General features: G+C 40.7%; 1 protein-coding gene across 3 annotated transcripts in view; it reads right to left on the bottom strand.

Annotated features, from left to right (window-relative positions):
• Positions 1–21,073, bottom strand: part of LOC139390989 (solute carrier family 7 member 2) — a 47,712-nt gene that overhangs the window by 21,764 nt on the left and 4,875 nt on the right. The window contains exon 1 of one of the 3 annotated variants that reach the window (XM_071138440.1): positions 12,792–12,938. The exons of 1 other annotated variant lie outside the window; for it this stretch is intronic. In XM_071138440.1, coding sequence (XP_070994541.1) covers positions 12,792–12,822 — 31 coding nt within the window. In that variant the 5' untranslated portion in view covers positions 12,823–12,938. Of the gene's footprint in view, positions 1–7,659; positions 8,016–12,791; positions 12,939–21,073 lie in introns of those variants that run through there. One more of the 3 variants, XM_071138441.1, reaches the window with a different exon arrangement.

Raw genomic sequence — 21,073 nt, 5'->3', positions numbered from 1 at the left:
TAACCTCATTATAACCCTACAGACCCTAGGTCTGTACAGTGCATACAGACCTATACTTGGGGTCAGAAATGGCACCCTATTCCCTTCATAGTGCACTACTTTTGACCAGGGACCATCAAAGGTAGTGCACTATAGAGGGAATATGGTGCCATTTGGGACTTAGACCTAAAGACTCAAATGGCTGAACAGGGGGCCTGAGGGTACTCATATGATATAATAGGGCAATTACTTTGGCTCTGGTTACTAATTGCTGTACCGTACATCTATAAAGAGAAAATGCAGAAGTTCAAACGCATAACCTTGCTGGGCTTTAACGCAACACTGCCTCTTTGTATTACTTTGATTGTGGGGGAGCTTCGCAACAAAATCTTTCAACAATGTATTTATATGCAGGTTTTTCATTTGTTGTATTTGTCTATGTCTAGGAAGTGGAAAAAATATCTGTTTGTACCCACTGCTCCTTAATTAATTGTTTCAGCTTGTGACTGAAGTTAAATCTTCTTCTTTTCAACCAGCACATTTAGCATCTGTGTTTTTCTTGCTGTGTTTTGAAAGAACACTGACTACCATCTCACTGTGTTTTTAATGAACTCTGACTACCATCTCACTGTGTTTTTAATGAACTCTGACTACCATCTCACTGTGTTTTTAATGAACTCTGACTACCATCTCACTGTGTTTTTAATGAACTCTGACTACCATCTCACTGTGTTTTTAATGAACACTGACTACCATCTCACTGTGTTTTTAATGAACACTGACTACCATCCCACTGTGTTTTTAATGAACACTGACTACCATCTCACTGTGTTTTTAATGAACACTGACTACCATCTCACTGTGTTTTTAATGAACTCTGACTACCATCTCACTGTGTTTTTAATGAACACTGACTACCATCTCACTGTGTTTTGAAAGAACACTGACTACCATCTCACTGTGTTTTTAATGAACACTGACTACCATCTCACTGTGTTTTGAAAGAACACTGACTACCATCTTACTGTGTTTTTAATGAACACTGACTACCATCTCACTGTGTTTTTAATGAACACTGACTACCATCTCACTGTGTTTTTAATGAACACTGACTACCATCTCACTGTGTTTTTAATGAACACTGACTACCATCTCAATGTGTTTTTAATGAACACTGACTACCATCTCACTGTTTTTAGTGAACACTGACTACCATCTCACTGTGTTTTTAATGAACACTGACTACCATCTCACTGTGTTTTTAATGAACACTGACTACCATCTCACTGTGTTTTTAATGAACTCTGACTACCATCTCACTGTGTTTTTAATGAACACTGACTACCATCTCACTGTGTTTTGAAAGAACACTGACTACCATCTCACTGTGTTTTTAATGAACACTGACTACCATCTCACTGTGTTTTGAAAGAACACTGACTACCATCTTACTGTGTTTTTAATGAACACTGACTACCATCTCACTGTGTTTTTAATGAACACTGACTACCATCTCACTGTGTTTTTAATGAACACTGACTACCATCTCACTGTGTTTTTAATGAACACTGACTACCATCTCACTGTGTTTTTAATGAACACTGACTACCATCTCACTGTTTTTAGTGAACACTGACTACCATCTCACTGTGTTTTTAATGAACACTGACTACCATCTCACTGTGTTTTTAATGAACACTGACTACCATCTCACTGTGTTTTTAATGAACACTGACTACCATCTCACTGTGTTTTTAGTGAACACTGACTAACATCTCAATGTGTTTTTAACGAACACTGACTACCATCTCAATGTGTTTTTAATGAACACTGACTACCATCTCACTGTGTTTTGAAAGAACACTGACTACCATCTCACTGTGTTTTTAATGAACACTGACTACCATCTCACTGTGTTTTTAATGAACACTGACTACCATCTCACTGTGTTTTGAAAGAACACTGACTACCATCTCACTGTGTTTTGAAAGAACACTGACTACCATCTCACTGTGTTTTTAACGAACACTGACTACCATCTCAATGTGTTTTTAATGAACACTGACTACCATCTCACTGTGTTTTTAATGAACTCTGACTACCATCTCACTGTGTTTTTAATGAACACTGACTACCATCTCACTGTGTTTTGAAAGAACACTGACTACCATCTCACTGTGTTTTTAATGAACACTGACTACCATCTCACTGTGTTTTGAAAGAACACTGACTACCATCTCACTGTGTTTTTAATGAACACTGACTACCATCTCACTGTGTTTTTAATGAACACTGACTACCATCTCACTGTGTTTTTAATGAACACTGACTACCATCTCACTGTGTTTTTAATGAACACTGACTACCATCTCAATGTGTTTTTAATGAACACTGACTACCATCTCACTGTGTTTTGAAAGAACACTGATTACCATCTCACTGTGTTTTTAAAGAACACTGACTACCATCTCACTGTGTTTTTAATGAACACGGACTACCATCTCACTGTGTTTTGAAAGAACACTGACTACCATCTCACTGTGTTTTTAATGAACAATGACTACCATCTCACTGTGTTTTTAGTGAACACTGACTAACATCTCAATGTGTTTTTAACGAACACTGACTACCATCTCAATGTGTTTTTAATGAACACTGACTACCATCTCACTGTGTTTTGAAAGAACACTGACTACCATCTCACTGTGTTTTTAATGAACACTGACTACCATTTCACTGTGTTTTTAATGAACACTGACTACCATCTCACTGTGTTTTGAAAGAACACTGACTACCATCTCACTGTGTTTTGAAAGAACACTGACTACCATCTCACTGTGTTTTTAATGAACACTGACTACCATCTCACTGTGTTTTTAATGAACACTGACTACCATCTCACTGTGTTTTTAATGATCACTGACTACCATCTCACTGTGTTTTTAATGAACACTGACTACCATCTCAATGTGTTTTTAATGAACACTGACTACCATCTCACTGTGTTTTGAAAGAACACTGACTACCATCTCACTGTGTTTTTAAAGAACACTGACTACCATCTCACTGTGTTTTTAATGAACACGGACTACCATCTCACTGTGTTTTGAAAGAACACTGACTACCATCTCACTGTGTTTTTAATGAACAATGACTACCATCTCACTGTGTTTTTAATGAACACTGACTACCATCTCACTGTTTTTAGTGAACTCTGACTACCATCTCACTGTGTTTTGAAAGAACACTGACTACCATCTCACTGTGTTTTTAATGAACAATGACTACCATCTCACTGTGTTTTTAATGAACTCTGACTACCATCTCACTGTGTTTTTAATGAACACTGACTACCATCTCACTGTGTTTTGAAAGAACACTGACTACCATCTCACTGTGTTTTTAATGAACACTGACTACCATCTCACTGTGTTTTGAAAGAACACTGACTACCATCTTACTGTGTTTTTAATGAACACTGACTACCATCTCACTGTGTTTTTAATGAACACTGACTACCATCTCACTGTGTTTTTAATGAACACTGACTACCATCTCACTGTGTTTTTAATGAACACTGACTACCATCTCACTGTGTTTTTAATGAACACTGACTACCATCTCACTGTTTTTAGTGAACACTGACTACCATCTCACTGTGTTTTTAATGAACACTGACTACCATCTCACTGTGTTTTTAATGAACACTGACTACCATCTCACTGTGTTTTTAATGAACACTGACTACCATCTCACTGTGTTTTTAGTGAACACTGACTAACATCTCAATGTGTTTTTAACGAACACTGACTACCATCTCAATGTGTTTTTAATGAACACTGACTACCATCTCACTGTGTTTTGAAAGAACACTGACTACCATCTCACTGTGTTTTTAATGAACACTGACTACCATCTCACTGTGTTTTTAATGAACACTGACTACCATCTCACTGTGTTTTGAAAGAACACTGACTACCATCTCACTGTGTTTTGAAAGAACACTGACTACCATCTCACTGTGTTTTTAACGAACACTGACTACCATCTCAATGTGTTTTTAATGAACACTGACTACCATCTCACTGTGTTTTTAATGAACTCTGACTACCATCTCACTGTGTTTTTAATGAACACTGACTACCATCTCACTGTGTTTTGAAAGAACACTGACTACCATCTCACTGTGTTTTTAATGAACACTGACTACCATCTCACTGTGTTTTGAAAGAACACTGACTACCATCTCACTGTGTTTTTAATGAACACTGACTACCATCTCACTGTGTTTTTAATGAACACTGACTACCATCTCACTGTGTTTTTAATGAACACTGACTACCATCTCACTGTGTTTTTAATGAACACTGACTACCATCTCAATGTGTTTTTAATGAACACTGACTACCATCTCACTGTGTTTTGAAAGAACACTGATTACCATCTCACTGTGTTTTTAAAGAACACTGACTACCATCTCACTGTGTTTTTAATGAACACGGACTACCATCTCACTGTGTTTTGAAAGAACACTGACTACCATCTCACTGTGTTTTTAATGAACAATGACTACCATCTCACTGTGTTTTTAGTGAACACTGACTAACATCTCAATGTGTTTTTAACGAACACTGACTACCATCTCAATGTGTTTTTAATGAACACTGACTACCATCTCACTGTGTTTTGAAAGAACACTGACTACCATCTCACTGTGTTTTTAATGAACACTGACTACCATTTCACTGTGTTTTTAATGAACACTGACTACCATCTCACTGTGTTTTGAAAGAACACTGACTACCATCTCACTGTGTTTTGAAAGAACACTGACTACCATCTCACTGTGTTTTTAATGAACACTGACTACCATCTCACTGTGTTTTTAATGAACACTGACTACCATCTCACTGTGTTTTTAATGATCACTGACTACCATCTCACTGTGTTTTTAATGAACACTGACTACCATCTCAATGTGTTTTTAATGAACACTGACTACCATCTCACTGTGTTTTGAAAGAACACTGACTACCATCTCACTGTGTTTTTAAAGAACACTGACTACCATCTCACTGTGTTTTTAATGAACACGGACTACCATCTCACTGTGTTTTGAAAGAACACTGACTACCATCTCACTGTGTTTTTAATGAACAATGACTACCATCTCACTGTGTTTTTAATGAACACTGACTACCATCTCACTGTTTTTAGTGAACACTGACTACCATCTCACTGTGTTTTTAATGAAAACTGACTACCATCTCACTGTGTTTTTAATGAACACTGACTACCATCTCACTGTGTTTTTAATGAACACTGACTACCATCTCACTGTGTTTTTAGTGAACACTGACTAACATCTCAATGTGTTTTTAATGAACACTGACTACCATCTCAATGTGTTTTTAATGAACACTGACTACCATCTCACTGTGTTTTGAAAGAACACTGACTACCATCTCAGTGTGTTTTTAATGAACACTGACTACCATCTCACTGTGTTTTCAATGAACACTGACTACCATCTCACTGTGTTTTGAAAGAACACTGACTACCATCTCAGTGTGTTTTTAATGAATACTGACTACCATCTCACTGTGTTTTTAATGAACACTGACTACCATCTCACTGTGTTTTTAAAGAACACTGACTACCATCTCACTGTGTTTTTAATGAACACTGACTACCATCTCACTGTTTTTAGTGAACACGGACTACCATCTCACTGTGTTTTGAAAGAACACTGACTACCATCTCACTGTGTTTTTAATGAACACTGACTACCATCTCACTGTGTTTTTAATGAACACTGACTACCATCTCACTGTTTTTAGTGAACACTGACTACCATCTCACTGTGTTTTTAACGAACACTGACTACCATCTCACTGTGTTTTTAATGAACACTGACTACCATCTCACTGTTTTTAGTGAACACTGACTACCATCTCACTGTGTTTTTAGTGAACACTGACTACCATCTCAATGTGTTTTTAATGAACTCTGACTACCATCGCACTGTGTTTTGAAAGAACACTGACTACCATCTCAGTGTGTTTTTAATGAACACTGACTACCATCTCACTGTGTTTTGAAAGAACACTGACTACAATCTCACTGTGTTTTAAAGAACACTGACTACCATCTCACTGTGTTTTTAATGAACACTGACTACCATCTCAGTGTGTTTTTAATGAACACTGACTACCATCTCACTGTGTTTTGAAAGAACACTGACTACCATCTCACTGTGTTTTTAATGAACACTGACTACCATCTCACTGTGTTTTTAATGAACACTGACTACCATCTCACTGTTTTTAGTGAACACTGACTACCATCTCACTGTGTTTTTAATGAACACTGACTACTATCTTGCTGTGTTTTAATGAACACTGACTACCATCTCGCTGTGTTTTTAATGAACACTGACTACCATCTCACTGTGTTTTTAATGAACACTGACTACCATCTCACTGTGTTTTTAGTGAACACTGACTACCATCTCACTGTGTTTTTAATGAACACTGACTACCATCTCACTGTGTTTTTAGTGAACACTGACTACCATCTCACTGTGTTTTTAATGAACACTGACTACCATCTCACTGTGTTTTTAATGAACACTGACTACCATCTCACTGTGTTTTTAATGAACTCTGACTACCATCTCAGTGTGTTTTTAAAGAACACTGACTACCATCTCACTGTTTTTGTGAACACTGACTACCATCTCACTGTTTTTAGTGAACACTGACTACCATCTCACTGTGTTTTTAATGAACACTGACTACCATCTCACTGTGTTTTTAATGAACACTGACTACCATCTCACTGTTTTTAGTGAACACTGACTACCATCTCAATGTGTTTTTAGTGAACACTGACTACCATCTCAATGTGTTTTTAATGAACACTGACTACCATCTCACTGTGTTTTGAAAGAACACTGACTACCATCTCAGTGTGTTTTTAATGAACACTGACTACCATCTCACTGTGTTTTTAATGAACACTGACTACCATCTCACTGTGTTTTTAGTGAACACTGACTACCATCTCACTGTGTTTTTAATGAACACTGACTACCATCTCACTGTGTTTTTAATGAACACTGACTACCATCTCACTGTGTTTTTAATGAACTCTGACTACCATCTCAGTGTGTTTTTAAAGAACACTGACTACCATCTCACTGTGTTTTTAATGAACACTGACTACCATCTCAATGTATTTTTGTTTAACACAGTGTTGCCCATTAAAGTGTGTCCTTTTCATCCCAGAGAAATGCTATGCTCCATCTGACAATACATTAACATACCAATCTGACCTCTTTTATGGCCAATTCAGAATACAGTTGAGTTGCACTAAACAGAGGGAGGTCCTCATAATGCCTTACCAAATCCCTTTGATAGAGGCTGCTATGTATTGCTAACACTTGAAGCACTACCGTTATAAAAGCTGACATTGTAAGTAGTTATTACAACTTTTTAAGCCAATATTACAACTTTTTAAGCAGTTATTACAACTATGAGCTAACATTACAACGCATAAACATATAATATCAAGTAGGCACAGAAGTCGATAAGTCGAATCAATAGATGGATATATAGATAGATAGAATGCATGTTATGTCTATAAGTATATGCAGACTCCTCATAACACACCACTTACCTGTCAAGAAGACAAAGACGAATATATGGTATTCAAGTTTCAACTTTGTTAAATATGGAGACACTCAAAGGTCCTGTGCACCTCACGCAGACAAGACAGAAAACTTCCCTAGATTCCTCTCCAACAGGAAGTCACAGGGAAGCAGGCCACACAGGGAGCTCATGGACTACAGACATAGACCAGGCTCTATGTAAAGTTCACTATCTCTGTCTGTTCACAGCTCATGTTCTCTGACATGTAAACCAGTGTAGAGTACTAGGCTATTTTTACTCCTCCCCTCGCTCCATCCCCAAAATATCTTTCTTCATAAGCTCTTCCCCTGCCATGCCCCTGGCCCGAGCTACTGAACCATCACCACTACGGTATAGTGACCCCCCCGAGTAGGGAGGGAACAGGGGAGGAGGAAGGGGTGGGTAATAGGGTAATGAGGGAGAGAGAGGGTATCTGGTCCAAGATTGTGTTCAGAGGGAGGCAATAATGTACCACAAGTCCAGATCTTCAGGTCAACAGCCCACAGACCATGAGGGAGGGAGGGAGGGAGGGAGGGAGGGAGGGAGGGAGGGAGGGAGGGAGGGAGGGAGGGAGGGAGGGAGGGAGGGAGGGAGGGAGGGAGGGAGGGAGGGGGCATCTTTCTCTCTCCCCTTTTTTACTTACAAAATGTTATTTCTAATGCACACACATGCCAGACTGAACCCAGCTGCCTGGGTACTTACTGACCACTGATAAATGGTTAGGCATCTAACGTTGACAAACATTGAAACAGACACATCTGTTTGCTCAGTGCAGCCTAGGGGAGTGCTGCTAAAAGCATGGGTGCTGATTGGTCAATGGGGTGGAGGAGCTGCTAGTGCCAGAGGTATAGAGTCCTTTTAATGGAAGACAGTTGCGCAATGTTCCCTTCGCAACTAGAGTCACAGCCATCAAAGTATTGAATCAATACTACCATAGAGATTCATTTACATACTGTACTGTAAAATACAACAAGCCCAAAACACATTCATATACTTGATTTATAGTTGAAAATATCACATATTTGCTGTCAAGTCAAACATTCTTTATATTTGCTAAGTTAACAATTTTTTTATGGTTGCAATTTGCATGTCAATTTCAAATGTGGTGCATCACCAGCTGAACCCAGCAGCAGACTTCAGTGGGAAGGTCACAGCTGACAGTCCAGAGATCTCTCTCTCTCTCTCTCTCTCTCTCTCTCTCTCTATCTCTCTCTCTCTCTCTCTCTCCCTCTCTTTCAGTTTGATTCTATGACTCCAACCATTCAGGACCTACTCTCTCAGTCTGACTCTATGACTCCAACCATTCAGGCACTGCTCTCTCAGTTTGACTCTATGACTACAACCATTCAGTCACTACTCTCTCTCAGTTTGACTCTATGACTCCAACCATTCAGGCACTACTCTCTCTCAGTTTGACTCTATGACTCCAACCATTCAGGCACTACTCTCTCAGTTTGACTCTATGACTCCAACCATTCAGGCACTACTCTTTTTGTTTGACTCTATGACTCCAACCATTCAGGCACTACTCTAACTACTATAGCCAATCACTCTCAGAAGAACTGAACAAAGGCCCGAATCAAGACACGTTGAAGGCATCGTAAGAGCACATTCTATAGAGAATGGAGGTGGAAGAATAGGCTACTCCTGACCCCTATAAGTTAACACAGTCATGTGAGGTCACATCCATGGTCACATTCATCTGTAATGCTCTTTAGACATGATACAAGACTGTTCTATGTCATTATGTCCGGCAATAGTTTTAATGCAACCAATGTTACCATGGCACAGATGGAAAGAACAAAGTGGGTCACTCCCCCGGTTTATATGTTGACACAGACTAATTGTGTAAAGCCTATTGAATACATTTGTCCGTGTACGATAACTGATTGACCCAGCTACACAACCGTGGACATGGTCAACAGAATGAAGACTGTTTGTCGTGTAGGCAATGGGCAGCTTGCTCCACTTAACAGTGCTGTCACCAGGAAATGTTGGAGTGAATGATTAGTGATGATAAGATAGGGAACGGCTCCGAGTAGAAGCATTAAGCATTGGGATACACCAATAGCACCAAAATAGATTATCGTATGGTCCAATGACAGCACTACACAGAGGCAAGCACTGACATGTATGTAGCCTATACACTTTCCATCAACGTTTTATTTCAGATTAGTCCACTGTTGATACAGTCTCCAAAATGTTTTGCATGTCAGAAGTCAAGTTTTCAAGATATTGGACTTTCAAGAAGCAAAGTGTCACATGCCGCATCATCATGATGATGCAAACTTTTTAGTTGATTTTCCCTTTAAAAAAAATCTAAAGGATTAAAGTGCCTCAAATGGACAAATAAGAGATGGGCGAGTAGGCAAAGGGCACAATTGTTCACCGCTGGTCTGAAGTTTTTGGAAGCCTGATGAAAACAGCTAGAGGACAGGTTAAGGCTGTTAAAATGACACGTCAGAGCACCACACATACAACAGGAGTCCTACGTCGTACCCTTTAATAGAACAGCCTTTCTGAAAATGGATTAGAGATCTAGACTTGAATCAGCTTTTGCTGCACTTGTATTTTTTAAAATATTTTTTTTACATCCAGACAGATTAGTTCCAAGACCTTGTTCAGCCTCACCAAAGAGATTGAGCAAAATAAGGGCCCTTTCTAACATCAACTTTTATTCGTGAGTCAAGAGTCATTCTCAAAGGATTTTCAACATTGAAAAAAAGGGCTATGCATGCAAAATAATATAATTAAAGATAACTGATGTAACTGATGTAGGTAGATGGTAGGCCTGTCATCCAGGTGATATAGGCCTAACTGATGTAGGTAGATGATAGGCCTGTCATTCATCAGATACCCCTTCGCCTTTGCTACAATTCTTAGAAAAAAAAGTAAGCAGCAACAACACAAATCCTCTTTATATTGCTTTTTAAGAACTGTCTAGGCAATAATCTCAAAGGCCTAGAGACATCACCTGTGTACACACTTTTAGTTCCCCTTAATGCTGCCTTTATTAGACAGCAGGACACTGCATTGTTTTTGGCCGTCATATAGTACAGTGTCTATTGATGAGAATCTCCCCAAGGTCATTTATTTTGTATTATATTGCAGTTTAGAAAGAACCCCCCCACTATTTAGAAATATTACGGTTTAGAAAGAATGACCCCCTCTGAAGAAGCGTGTTGATACTAAAGCACTCACCATCACGTACTTCCAGTTCCAGCATGTTTCCCTTTTCCCATAATATTCATTGCCAAAAAGGATTTGAAAACGATGTATAAAAATAGCCACATAAACATCCAGATTTAGAAAGCATCTATCAGATCCTCATAAAAGCTAAGCAATTAGGTTGAAGGGTATGCATTCATAGCAGGCTATCTTTGTTGTGTTTGCATAAGTGTTTGTGTTTGCATAAGACTATAAAAAGAAGATACTTCAATGAATGACACAACTGGGACTATTTGACATGCCAATACAGAGAACATGCAGTGGGATATCTGTGAGGTTTTTATGAGTTATTAAGTCACCTCATCAAACCGTATCTGATCACTCTGTTGGTGCAAATCTTGAAAAAAAGGGTTTTGCTAAACAATCTGTTGTCAGAGCAGGCAAACATCTTTACAGCAAGTTGGCAAAAGAAGTACACCATTATCTCCTCTAATTCCTCATTTCAACATTATTCAGGTACTATAACCTGCCCAGGGACTGTGGTTGAAAATTAGCCGGCTGGCTAAAACTGGTACTTTTACTGAAACGTTGATTAAACTTCTTGGTGACAGGGGTCAGTATTTTCACGTCCGGATGAAATGCATGCGCAAATTCAACTGCCTGCTACTCATTCCCAGAAGATAAGATATGCATATTATTATTGGATTGGATAGTATTGGATAGAAAACACTCTGAAGTTTCTAAAACTGTTTGAATCATGTCTGTGAGTATAACAGAACTTAAGTCAGTCATACTCTGGACCCAGTTTTGTCCCATTGAATAAATGTTGTGGATCTTAATGTTTTTCCTCATAATCGTGGACTATCGGACCACCATTTTATTACATCTGCAATTGCAACAAATAATCTGCTCAAACCCCAACCAAGGAGCATCAAAAGTCGTGCTATAAATTCCCAGACAACACAAAGATTCCTTGATGCCCTTCCAGACTCCCTCTGCCTACCCAAGGACATCATAGGACAAAAATCAGTTAACCACCTAACTGAGGAACTCAATGTAACCTTGCGCAATACCCTAGATGCAGTTGCACCCCTAAAAACTAAAAACATTTATCATAAGAAACTAGCTCCATGGTACCTAGAAAATACCCGAGCTCTGAAGCAAGCTTCCAGAAAATTGGAACGGAAATGGCGCCACACCAAACTAGAAGTCGTCCGACTAGCTTGGAAAGACAGTACCGTGCAGTATTGAAGAGCCCTCACCACTGCTCGATCATCCTATTTTTCCAACTTAATTGAGGAAAAGAAGAACAATCCGAAATGTATTTTTGATACTGTCGCAAAGCTAACTAAAAAGCAGCATTCCCCAAGTAAGGATGGCTTTAACTTCAGCATTAATAAATTCATTAACTTCTTTGAGGAAAATATCATAATTATTAGAAAGCAAATTACGGACTCCTCTTTAAATCTGCGTATTCCTTCAAAGCTCAGTTGTCCTGAGTCTACACAACTCTGCCTGGACCTAGGATCAAGAGAGACACTCAAGTGTTTTAGTACTATATCTCTTGACACAATGATGAAAATAATCATAGCCTCTAAAACTTCAAGCTGCATACTGGACCATATTCCAACTAAACTACTGAAAGAGCTGCTTCCTGTGCTTGGCCCTCCTATGTTGAACATAATAAATGGCTCTCTATCCACCGGATGTGTACCAAACTCACTAAAAGTGGCAGTAATAAAGCCTCTCTTGAAAAAGCCAAACCTTGACCCAGAAAATATAAAAAACTATCGGCCTATATCGAATCTTCCATTCCAGTCAACATTTTTAGAAAAAGCTGTTGCGCAGCAACTCACTGCCTTCCTGAAGACAAACAATGTATACAAAATGCTTCCGTCTGGTTTTAGACCCCATCATAGCGCTGAGACTGCACTTGTGAAGGTGGTAAATGACCTTTTAATGGCATCAGACGGAGGCTCTGCATCTGTCCTCGTGCTCCTAGACCTTAGTGCTGCTTTTGATACCATCGATCACCACATTCTTTTGGAGAGATTGGAAACCCAAATTGGTCTACACAGACAAGTTCTGGCCTGGTTTAGATCTTATCTGTCGGAAAGACATCAGTTTGTCTCTGTGAATGGTTTGTCCTTTGACAACTGTAAATTTCGGTGTTCCTCAAGGTTCCGTTTTAGGACCACTATTGTTTTCACTATATATTTTACCTCTTGGGGATGTCATTCGAAAACATAATGCTAACTTTAACTGCTATGCGGATGACACACAGCTGTACATTTCAATGAAACACGGTGAAGCCCCAAAATTGCCCTCGCTAGAAGCCTGTGTTTCAGACATAAGGAAGTGGATGGCTGCAAACTTTCTACTTTTAAACTCAGACAAAATTGAGATGCTTGTTCTAGGTCCCAAGAAACAAAGAGATCTTCTGTTGAATCTGACAATTAATATTGATGGTTGTACAGTCGTGTCAAATAAAACCGTGAAGGACCTCGGCGTTACTCTGAACCCTGATCTCTCTTTTGACGAACATATCAATACTGTTTCAAGGACAGCTATTTTCCATCTACGTAACATTGCAAAAATCTGAAACTTTCTGTCCAAAAATGATGCAGAAAAATGAATCCATGCTTTTGTTACTTCTAGGTTAGACTACTGCAATGCTCTACTTTCCGGCTACCCGGATAAAGCACTAAATAAACTTCAGTTAGTGCTAAATACGGCTGCTAGAATCCTGACTAGAACCAAAAAATTTGATCATATTACTCCAGTGCTAGCCTCCCTACACTGGCTTCCTGTTAAGGCAAGGGCTGATTTCAAGGATTTACTGCTAACCTACAAAGCATGGTCCTGCCATACATACCTACACGTACGCTACGGTCACAAGACGCAGGCCTCCTAATTGTCCCTAGAATTTCTAAGCAAACAGCTGGAGGCAGAGCTTTCTCCTATAGAGCTCCATTTTTATGGAATGGTCTGCCTACCCATGTGAGAGACGCAGACTCGGTCTCAACCTTTAAGTCTTTACGGAAGATTCATCTCTTCAGTGGGTCATATGATTGAGTGTAGTCTGGCCCAGGAGTGTGAAGGTGAACGGAAAGGCTCTGGAGCAACGAACCGCCCTTGCTGTCTCTGCCTGGCCGGTTCCCTTCTCTCCACTGGGATTCTCTGCCTCTAACCCTATTACAGGGGCTGAGTCACTGGCTTACTGGTGCTTTTTCATGCCGTCCCTGGGAGGGGTGCGTCAGTTGAGTGGATTGAGTCACTGACGTGATCTTCCTGTCTGGGTTGGCGCCCCCTCTTGGGTTGTGCCGTGGCGGAGGTCTTTGTGGGCTGTACTCGGCCTTGTCTCAGGATGGTAAGTTAGTGGTTGAAGATATCCCTGTGGTGTGGGGGCTGTGCTTTGGCAAAGTGGGTGGGGTTATATCCTTCCTGTATAGCCCTGTCCGGGGGTATCATCGGATGGGGCCACAGTGTCTCCTGACCCCTCCTGTCTCTCTGCCTTCAGTATTTATGCTGCAGTAGTTTATGTGTCGGGGGCTAGGGTCAGTCTGTTATATCTGGAGTACTTCTCCTGTCTTATCCGGTGTCCTGTGTGAATTTAAGTATGCTCTCTCTAATTCTCTCTTTCTCTCTTTCTTTCTTTCTTTCTTTCTCTCTCTCGGAGGACCTGAGCCCTAGGACTATGCCTCAGGACTACCTGGCATGATGACTCCTTGCTGTCGCCAGTCCACTTGGCCGTGCTGCTGCTCCAGTTTCAACTGTTATGCCTGCGGCTATGGAACCCTGACCTGTTCACCGGATGTGCTACCTGTCCCAGACCTGCTGTTTTCAACTCTCTAGAGACAGCAGGAGTGGTAGAGATACTCTTAATGATCGGCTATGAAAAGCCAACTGACATTTACTCCTGAGGTGCTGACTTGCTGCACCCTCGACAACTACTGTGATTATTATTATTTGACCATGCTGGTCATTTATGAACATTTGAACATCTTGGCCATGTTCTGTTATAATCTCCACCCGGCCTGGTTCCTCTCAAGGTTTCTTCCTAGGTTTTGGCCTTTCTTGGGAGTTTTTCCTAGCCACCGTGCTTCTACACCTGCATTGCTTGCTGTTTGGGGTTTTAGGCTGGGTTTCTGTACAGCACTTTGAGATATCAGCTGATGTACGAAGGGCTCTATAAATACATTTTATTTGATTGGATTTATGTAGCAGGTGAAACCCCAAGGATAAACCATTCAGATATTTTGTTGTTGTTGAGGTCACTCTCTTTTCAATGATATTTCATAGGGAATCCAGATTTCTAAGGGACCTTCTTGCAGTTCCTAGCGCTTCCATTGGATGTCACCAGTCTTTAGAAATTGGTTGAGGTTTTTCCTTTGTGTAATGAAGAAGTAGCCCTGTTCAAAACGAGGGTCACTTCAAGTGTACTGTTTGTTAAAGGGGCGTGACCAGAAAGGTAGCATCAGTTTGTTTTCTTCCTGTATTGAACACAGATCATCCCGTCTTCAATTTTATCAATTATTTAATTGATAAAATACCTAAAGTTGTATTACAAAAGAAGTTTAAAATGTTTTGTCAAAGTTTACAGGTAACTTTTGAGATATTTTGTAGTCACGTTGCGCAAGTTGGAACCGGTGTTTTTCTGGATCAAACGCGCCAAATTAATTGACATTTTGGATATATATCGACGGAATTAATCGAACAAAAGGACCATTTGTGATGTTTATAGGACATATTGGAGTGCCAACAGAAAAAGCTTGTCAAATGTAAGGCATGATTTATATATTTTTTTCTGCGTTTTGTGTTGCGCCTGCATGGTTGAAATATGTTTTCTCTCTTTGTTTACGGAGGTGCTACTCTCAGATAACAGCATTGTTTGATTTCGCCTAAAAGCCTTTTTGAAATCTGAAATGTTGTCTGGATTCACAACACGTGTAGCTGTAATTTGGTATCTTACATATATGATTTCATGAAAGTTTGATTTTTATAGTAATTTATTTGAATTTGGCACTCTGCATTTTCTCTGGCTTTTGGCCAGGTGGGACGCGTCCCACATATCCCAGAGAGGCTAATGTGCACTGTCCCTGTACAGATAAAATAAACTAAAACTCAAACACTAACACACACACACACACACACACACACACACACACACATACACACACACACACACACACACACACACACACACACACACACACACACACACACACACACACCACAACTGCTGCTACCAGACTCTTATAATGATTGCTAAATACTGCACATTTTAACACTTGCCTCCCATTCCCCCCTTTCTAAAACACGTGTAAATATTGGACAATAAATTGTGCCTCCTGTATTATATTTATCCTAAACATTTTATTATATTCTACTGAGACATTTAATTTATGTTCGTCTTCTTATCTTTTATTATTTCATATTGTTGTTGCATTGTCGAGAAGGATGATGGTTGTCACATAGTATGTGGGGTTGGTTTTTACTATCAACTCCATTATAACCATATTGTTCCGGGACATTGCCACTTCCACTATACAATAAATCCCAAGCTCCTTTGTGCTGTTGCTACAGAGACATCCTTTCCCAGTAAACACCAACATATTTGGCTGACATATCAAAATGTATTAGGAATATGCAGTGTGGAGAGCGTTTGCATATTGGGAAGACATCGCAGAGTAATCAGAATAGAATGTTGACGCCTGGCCGACATATAAAAGATGTAGAACTGTAGAATTTAGAATGTAGGTACATCTTTAATACATCTATGAGACGTCTTGCCAATTAGCAAACAGAGTCTAAACTGGATCTTGTTGTATATGTTCGTTGGGCAGAGGTATCTGTGCTATCTGGGTTTGTTGACTCTCTCTCACACACATATGTTTTCTGTCACACACCCACACATGTTCACCAACACACACATGTGCACAAACACACACATGTACACAAACACATACATGAACACAAACACACACATGTACACAAACACACACATGTACACAAACACACACATGTTCACCAACACACACATGTGCACAAACACACACATGAACACACACACACACATGTACACAAACACACACATGTTCACCAACACACACATGTACACAAACACACACATGTACACAAACACACACATGTTCACCAACACACACATGTGCACAAACACACACATGTACACAAACACACACATGCACACACCAATTTACTCCAAATGTAATATGTTATTCTCAAGGCATAAAATGCTGAATTTTATTAGGAAGATGGTTTGATAGAAAGACTATTTCTAAGACTGTATGCTATACTGCCTCACTTCCTTTTACAACAGGGAGAAGCTACCAACAAACACTGTGACAATCAACCCCATACTGTGTGACATCTAACCCCATGATGGGGCTGGTTGTAACAAGTGGACAGAGTGTGTTTGATGGCCCAGCTAACTGGATGTTCATCCATGATTTGGCCCCGTCGTGGAATGGGCTCATTCCATTAAACGTACCTGTCATCCCAGCTCCCGTCGGACCCTGGCTTTCATTCGACAACATTTTTGGTGGCCCACCATGGTTCCTGACATCTCCGCATTCGTCGCAGCCTGCACTGTGTGCACAGAACAAGACTCAGCGGCAAGCTCTGGCTGGCCTCCTTCAACCACTCCCTGTTACTCACTTTGTCACTGTTCTCCCCCCGTCAGATGGCAACACCCCCATCCTTACGGTTGTGGATAGGTTTTCCAAAGCCGCATATTTTATTCCCCTTCCCAAGTTGCCCTCAGCCAAGGAGATGGCCCCGCTTATGGTGCAACACGTCTTCCGGATCCATGGACATGGTCTCCGATCGTGGTCCTCAGTTCTCGTCCAGGTTCTGGAAGGCATTCTGCACCCTGATTGGGTCATCGGCCAGCCTGTCCTCCAGGTTTCATCCCCAATCTAACGGCCAGTCGGAGCGAGCCAATCAGGACCTGGAGATGACTCTTTGTTGCCTAGTCTCTGCCAACCCCACCACCTGGAGCCAGCAACTCATGTGGGTAGAGTACGCCTGCAACACCCTTCTCTGCTCAGCCATTGGTCTCTCGCCCTTCAAGTGTTCCTTGGGTTACCAACCTCCGCTCTTCCCTGAGCAAGAGGAAGCAGTCAGCATACCCTTGGCCCAGATGTTAGTCTGCTGTTCTGAAGACCACCTTCAGGTATCGGCGACAGGCGGACCACCACCGGACTCCAGCTCCCCTCTATTGTCTCAGGCAGAGGGTATGGCTCTCCACTCAGGATCTGCCCCTAAGGGTGGAGTCCTGTAAACATTCCTCCAGTGTTATCGGCCCTTTCCCCAGTGTGGTGCAAGGACAACAACCTCTCCCTCAATGTGAGCAAGACAAAGGATCTGATCATGGACTACAGGAAAAGGCGGGTCAAACAGGCCCCCATTAACATCGACGGGGCTGTCGTGGAGCGGGTCGAGAGTTTCAAGTTCCTTGGTGTCACCATCAAACTATTATGGTCCAAACACACCAAGACAGTCGTGAAGAGGACACGACAACACCTTTTCCCCCTCAGAAGATTGAAAAGATTTGGCATGGGTCCCCAGAACCTCAAAGTTCTACAGCTGCACAATCGAGAGCATCCTGACCGGTTGCATCACTGCCTGGTATGATAACTGCTCGGAATCTGACCGTAAGGCGCTACAGAGTGCGTATGGCCCAGTACATTACTGTGGCCAAGCTTCCTGCCATCCAGGACCTACATACTAGGAGGTGTCAGAGGAAAGCCCAAAAAATATCAAAGATTCCAGTCACCCAAGTCATAGACTGTTTTCTCTGCTATCGCACGGCAAGCTGCAAAACATGGACCCGTACAAATCAGCTGGGCTAGACAATCTGGACCCTCTCTTTCTAAAATTATCCGCCGCCATTGTTGCAATCCCTATTACCAGTCTGTTCAACCTCTCTTTTATATCATCCAAGATCCCCAAAGACTGGAAAGCTGCCACGGTCATCCTCCTCTTCAAAGAAGGTGACACTCTAGACCCAAACTGTTATAGACCTATATCCATCCTGCCCTGCCTTTCTAAAGTATTTGAAAGCCAAGTTAATAAACAGATCACTGACCATTTTGAATACCACTGTACCTTCTCAGTTGTGCAATCCAGTTTCCGAGCTGGTCATGGGTGCACCTCAGCCAGGCTCAAGGTACTAAACGATATCATAACCGCCATCGATAAAAGACAGCACTGTGCAGCCGTCTTCATCGACCTGGCCAAGGCTTTCGACTCTGTCAATCACCGTATTCTTATCGGCAGACTCAACATCCTTGGTGCTACCAATGCCTGGAACGAATTGCAAAAGTCTCTGAACCTGGAGACTTATATTTCTCTTACTAACTTTAAACATCAGCTATCTGAGCAGCTAACCTATCGCTGCAGCTGTACATAGCCCATCTGTAAATATCCCACCCATTCTACCTACCTCATCCCCATATTGTTTTTATTTACTTTTCCGCTCTTTTGCACACCAGTATTTATACTTGCACATCACCATCTGCTCATTGATCACTCAGTGTTAAATGTAGCTAAATTGTAATTACTTCGCTACTATGGCCAATTTATTGCCTTACCTCCTCACGCCATTTGCACACACTGTATATAGAATTTCTTTTTTTCTATTGTGTTTTTTGACTGTACGCTTGTTTATTCCATGTGTAACTCTGTGTTGTTGTTTGTGTCGCACTGCTTTGCTTTTTCTTGGCCAAATGGCAATTGTTAATGAGAACCTGTTCTCAACTAGCTTACTAGAACCTGTTCTCAACTAGCTTACTTACTCCTCTCCCACAGGAGAGGAGAGGGGGGGCTGGGACGGTTTTATGACACCTCACCCCAATCGTAAATTGTAAGTAGCAGACGACTCCTTTTGGTCTCTAGTATCAAGATTGAGATGACATTTTGCAGCCTGAAAACTCTAACGTCCAAAGAGTAAACTTTGGAACAATATTTCTAAGATAGGAACGGTCAGTGGGGATCATATTGCTTTCATTTTGTGATGAGATTAAACACTGTATGAACCAAATAATATAACTTAGGAAGGAAACCCCCCTTTGGCTGTTAAGTTTCCATCCAATATGATGTTAATACAATATGAATAACCATGAAACTATTTTTGTTAAGATAAGAATGTGATTTTAGTTTTCTAACAAGGACATAGTTTTCATGTCCGTTGCACATTAACTAAGCCACTCCCTGACTGAGGTCAGAAGAACGTGTCAGTGTGATGGAACTGCCCTTTTCAACCAGAATGCTTAAAAGGTTTTGTTAAGAATTAACATAGGAGACCAGCAAACAGCAAGCAGACAATCACTGGTGAATCATTGAAGCCACAGCGAACTAAGAAGGACATTGTGATCTCTGGTGGACAACCAGAGCCTTACACCCATCGAGCCAATCCCCATAGAACGCTTTAATGGTTTCAACAGAGAGACGACGAACAAAGACATATACACGTAAATACATTGCATTTCTTACCCAAACGGGCGGCGGTTCATGTGTAAGGTATATGGTTACTGTGAGCGTAGTTTCCAAATGTACGATAAATGTCCCTTTTTCGCTATCTCTCTATTTTCCCCACCCCCTTTCCATCTCTGTGTAACAAGCTGTCATATCTTGTCAGTCCACTAGGGACTTTTGTCTCATGTAAGTGTGTATGTGTATTCTGTGTTATAATTTATTTAGTTAGTAAATAAATAATTAAATCAATTTGTGTAGTACTGAATAATCACAAAAGATTGGGGTTCGTGCATATTCAAGAAGTCTGCGACGTTCAGAATGAGACTGATTTGAGGTAATGATTAATAAGTGACAGTAATCGATATACAACTTATATACAGTTGAAGTCGGACGTTTACATACACCTTAGCCAAATACATTTCACAATTCCTGACATTGAATCCTAGGAAAAATTCCCTGTTTTAGGTCAGTTAAGATCACCACTTTATTTTAAGAATGTGAAAAGTTGAGAGAATGATTTCTTTCAGCTTTTCTTTCTTTCATCACATTCCCAGTGGGTCAGAAGTTTACATACACTCAATTAGTATTTGGTAGCATTGCCTTTAAATTGTTTAACATGGGTCAAATGTTTTGGGAAGCCTTCCACAAGCTTCCCACCATAAGTTGGGTGAATTTTGGCCCATTCCTCCTGACAGAGCTGGTGTAACTGAGTCAGATTTGTAGGCCTCCTTGCTCAC

The sequence above is a fragment of the Oncorhynchus clarkii genome, chromosome 31 (assembly GCF_045791955.1).
Source record: "Oncorhynchus clarkii lewisi isolate Uvic-CL-2024 chromosome 31, UVic_Ocla_1.0, whole genome shotgun sequence".
NCBI lineage: Eukaryota > Metazoa > Chordata > Actinopteri > Salmoniformes > Salmonidae > Oncorhynchus > Oncorhynchus clarkii.
This window is presented reverse-complemented; position numbering and strand designations above follow the sequence as displayed.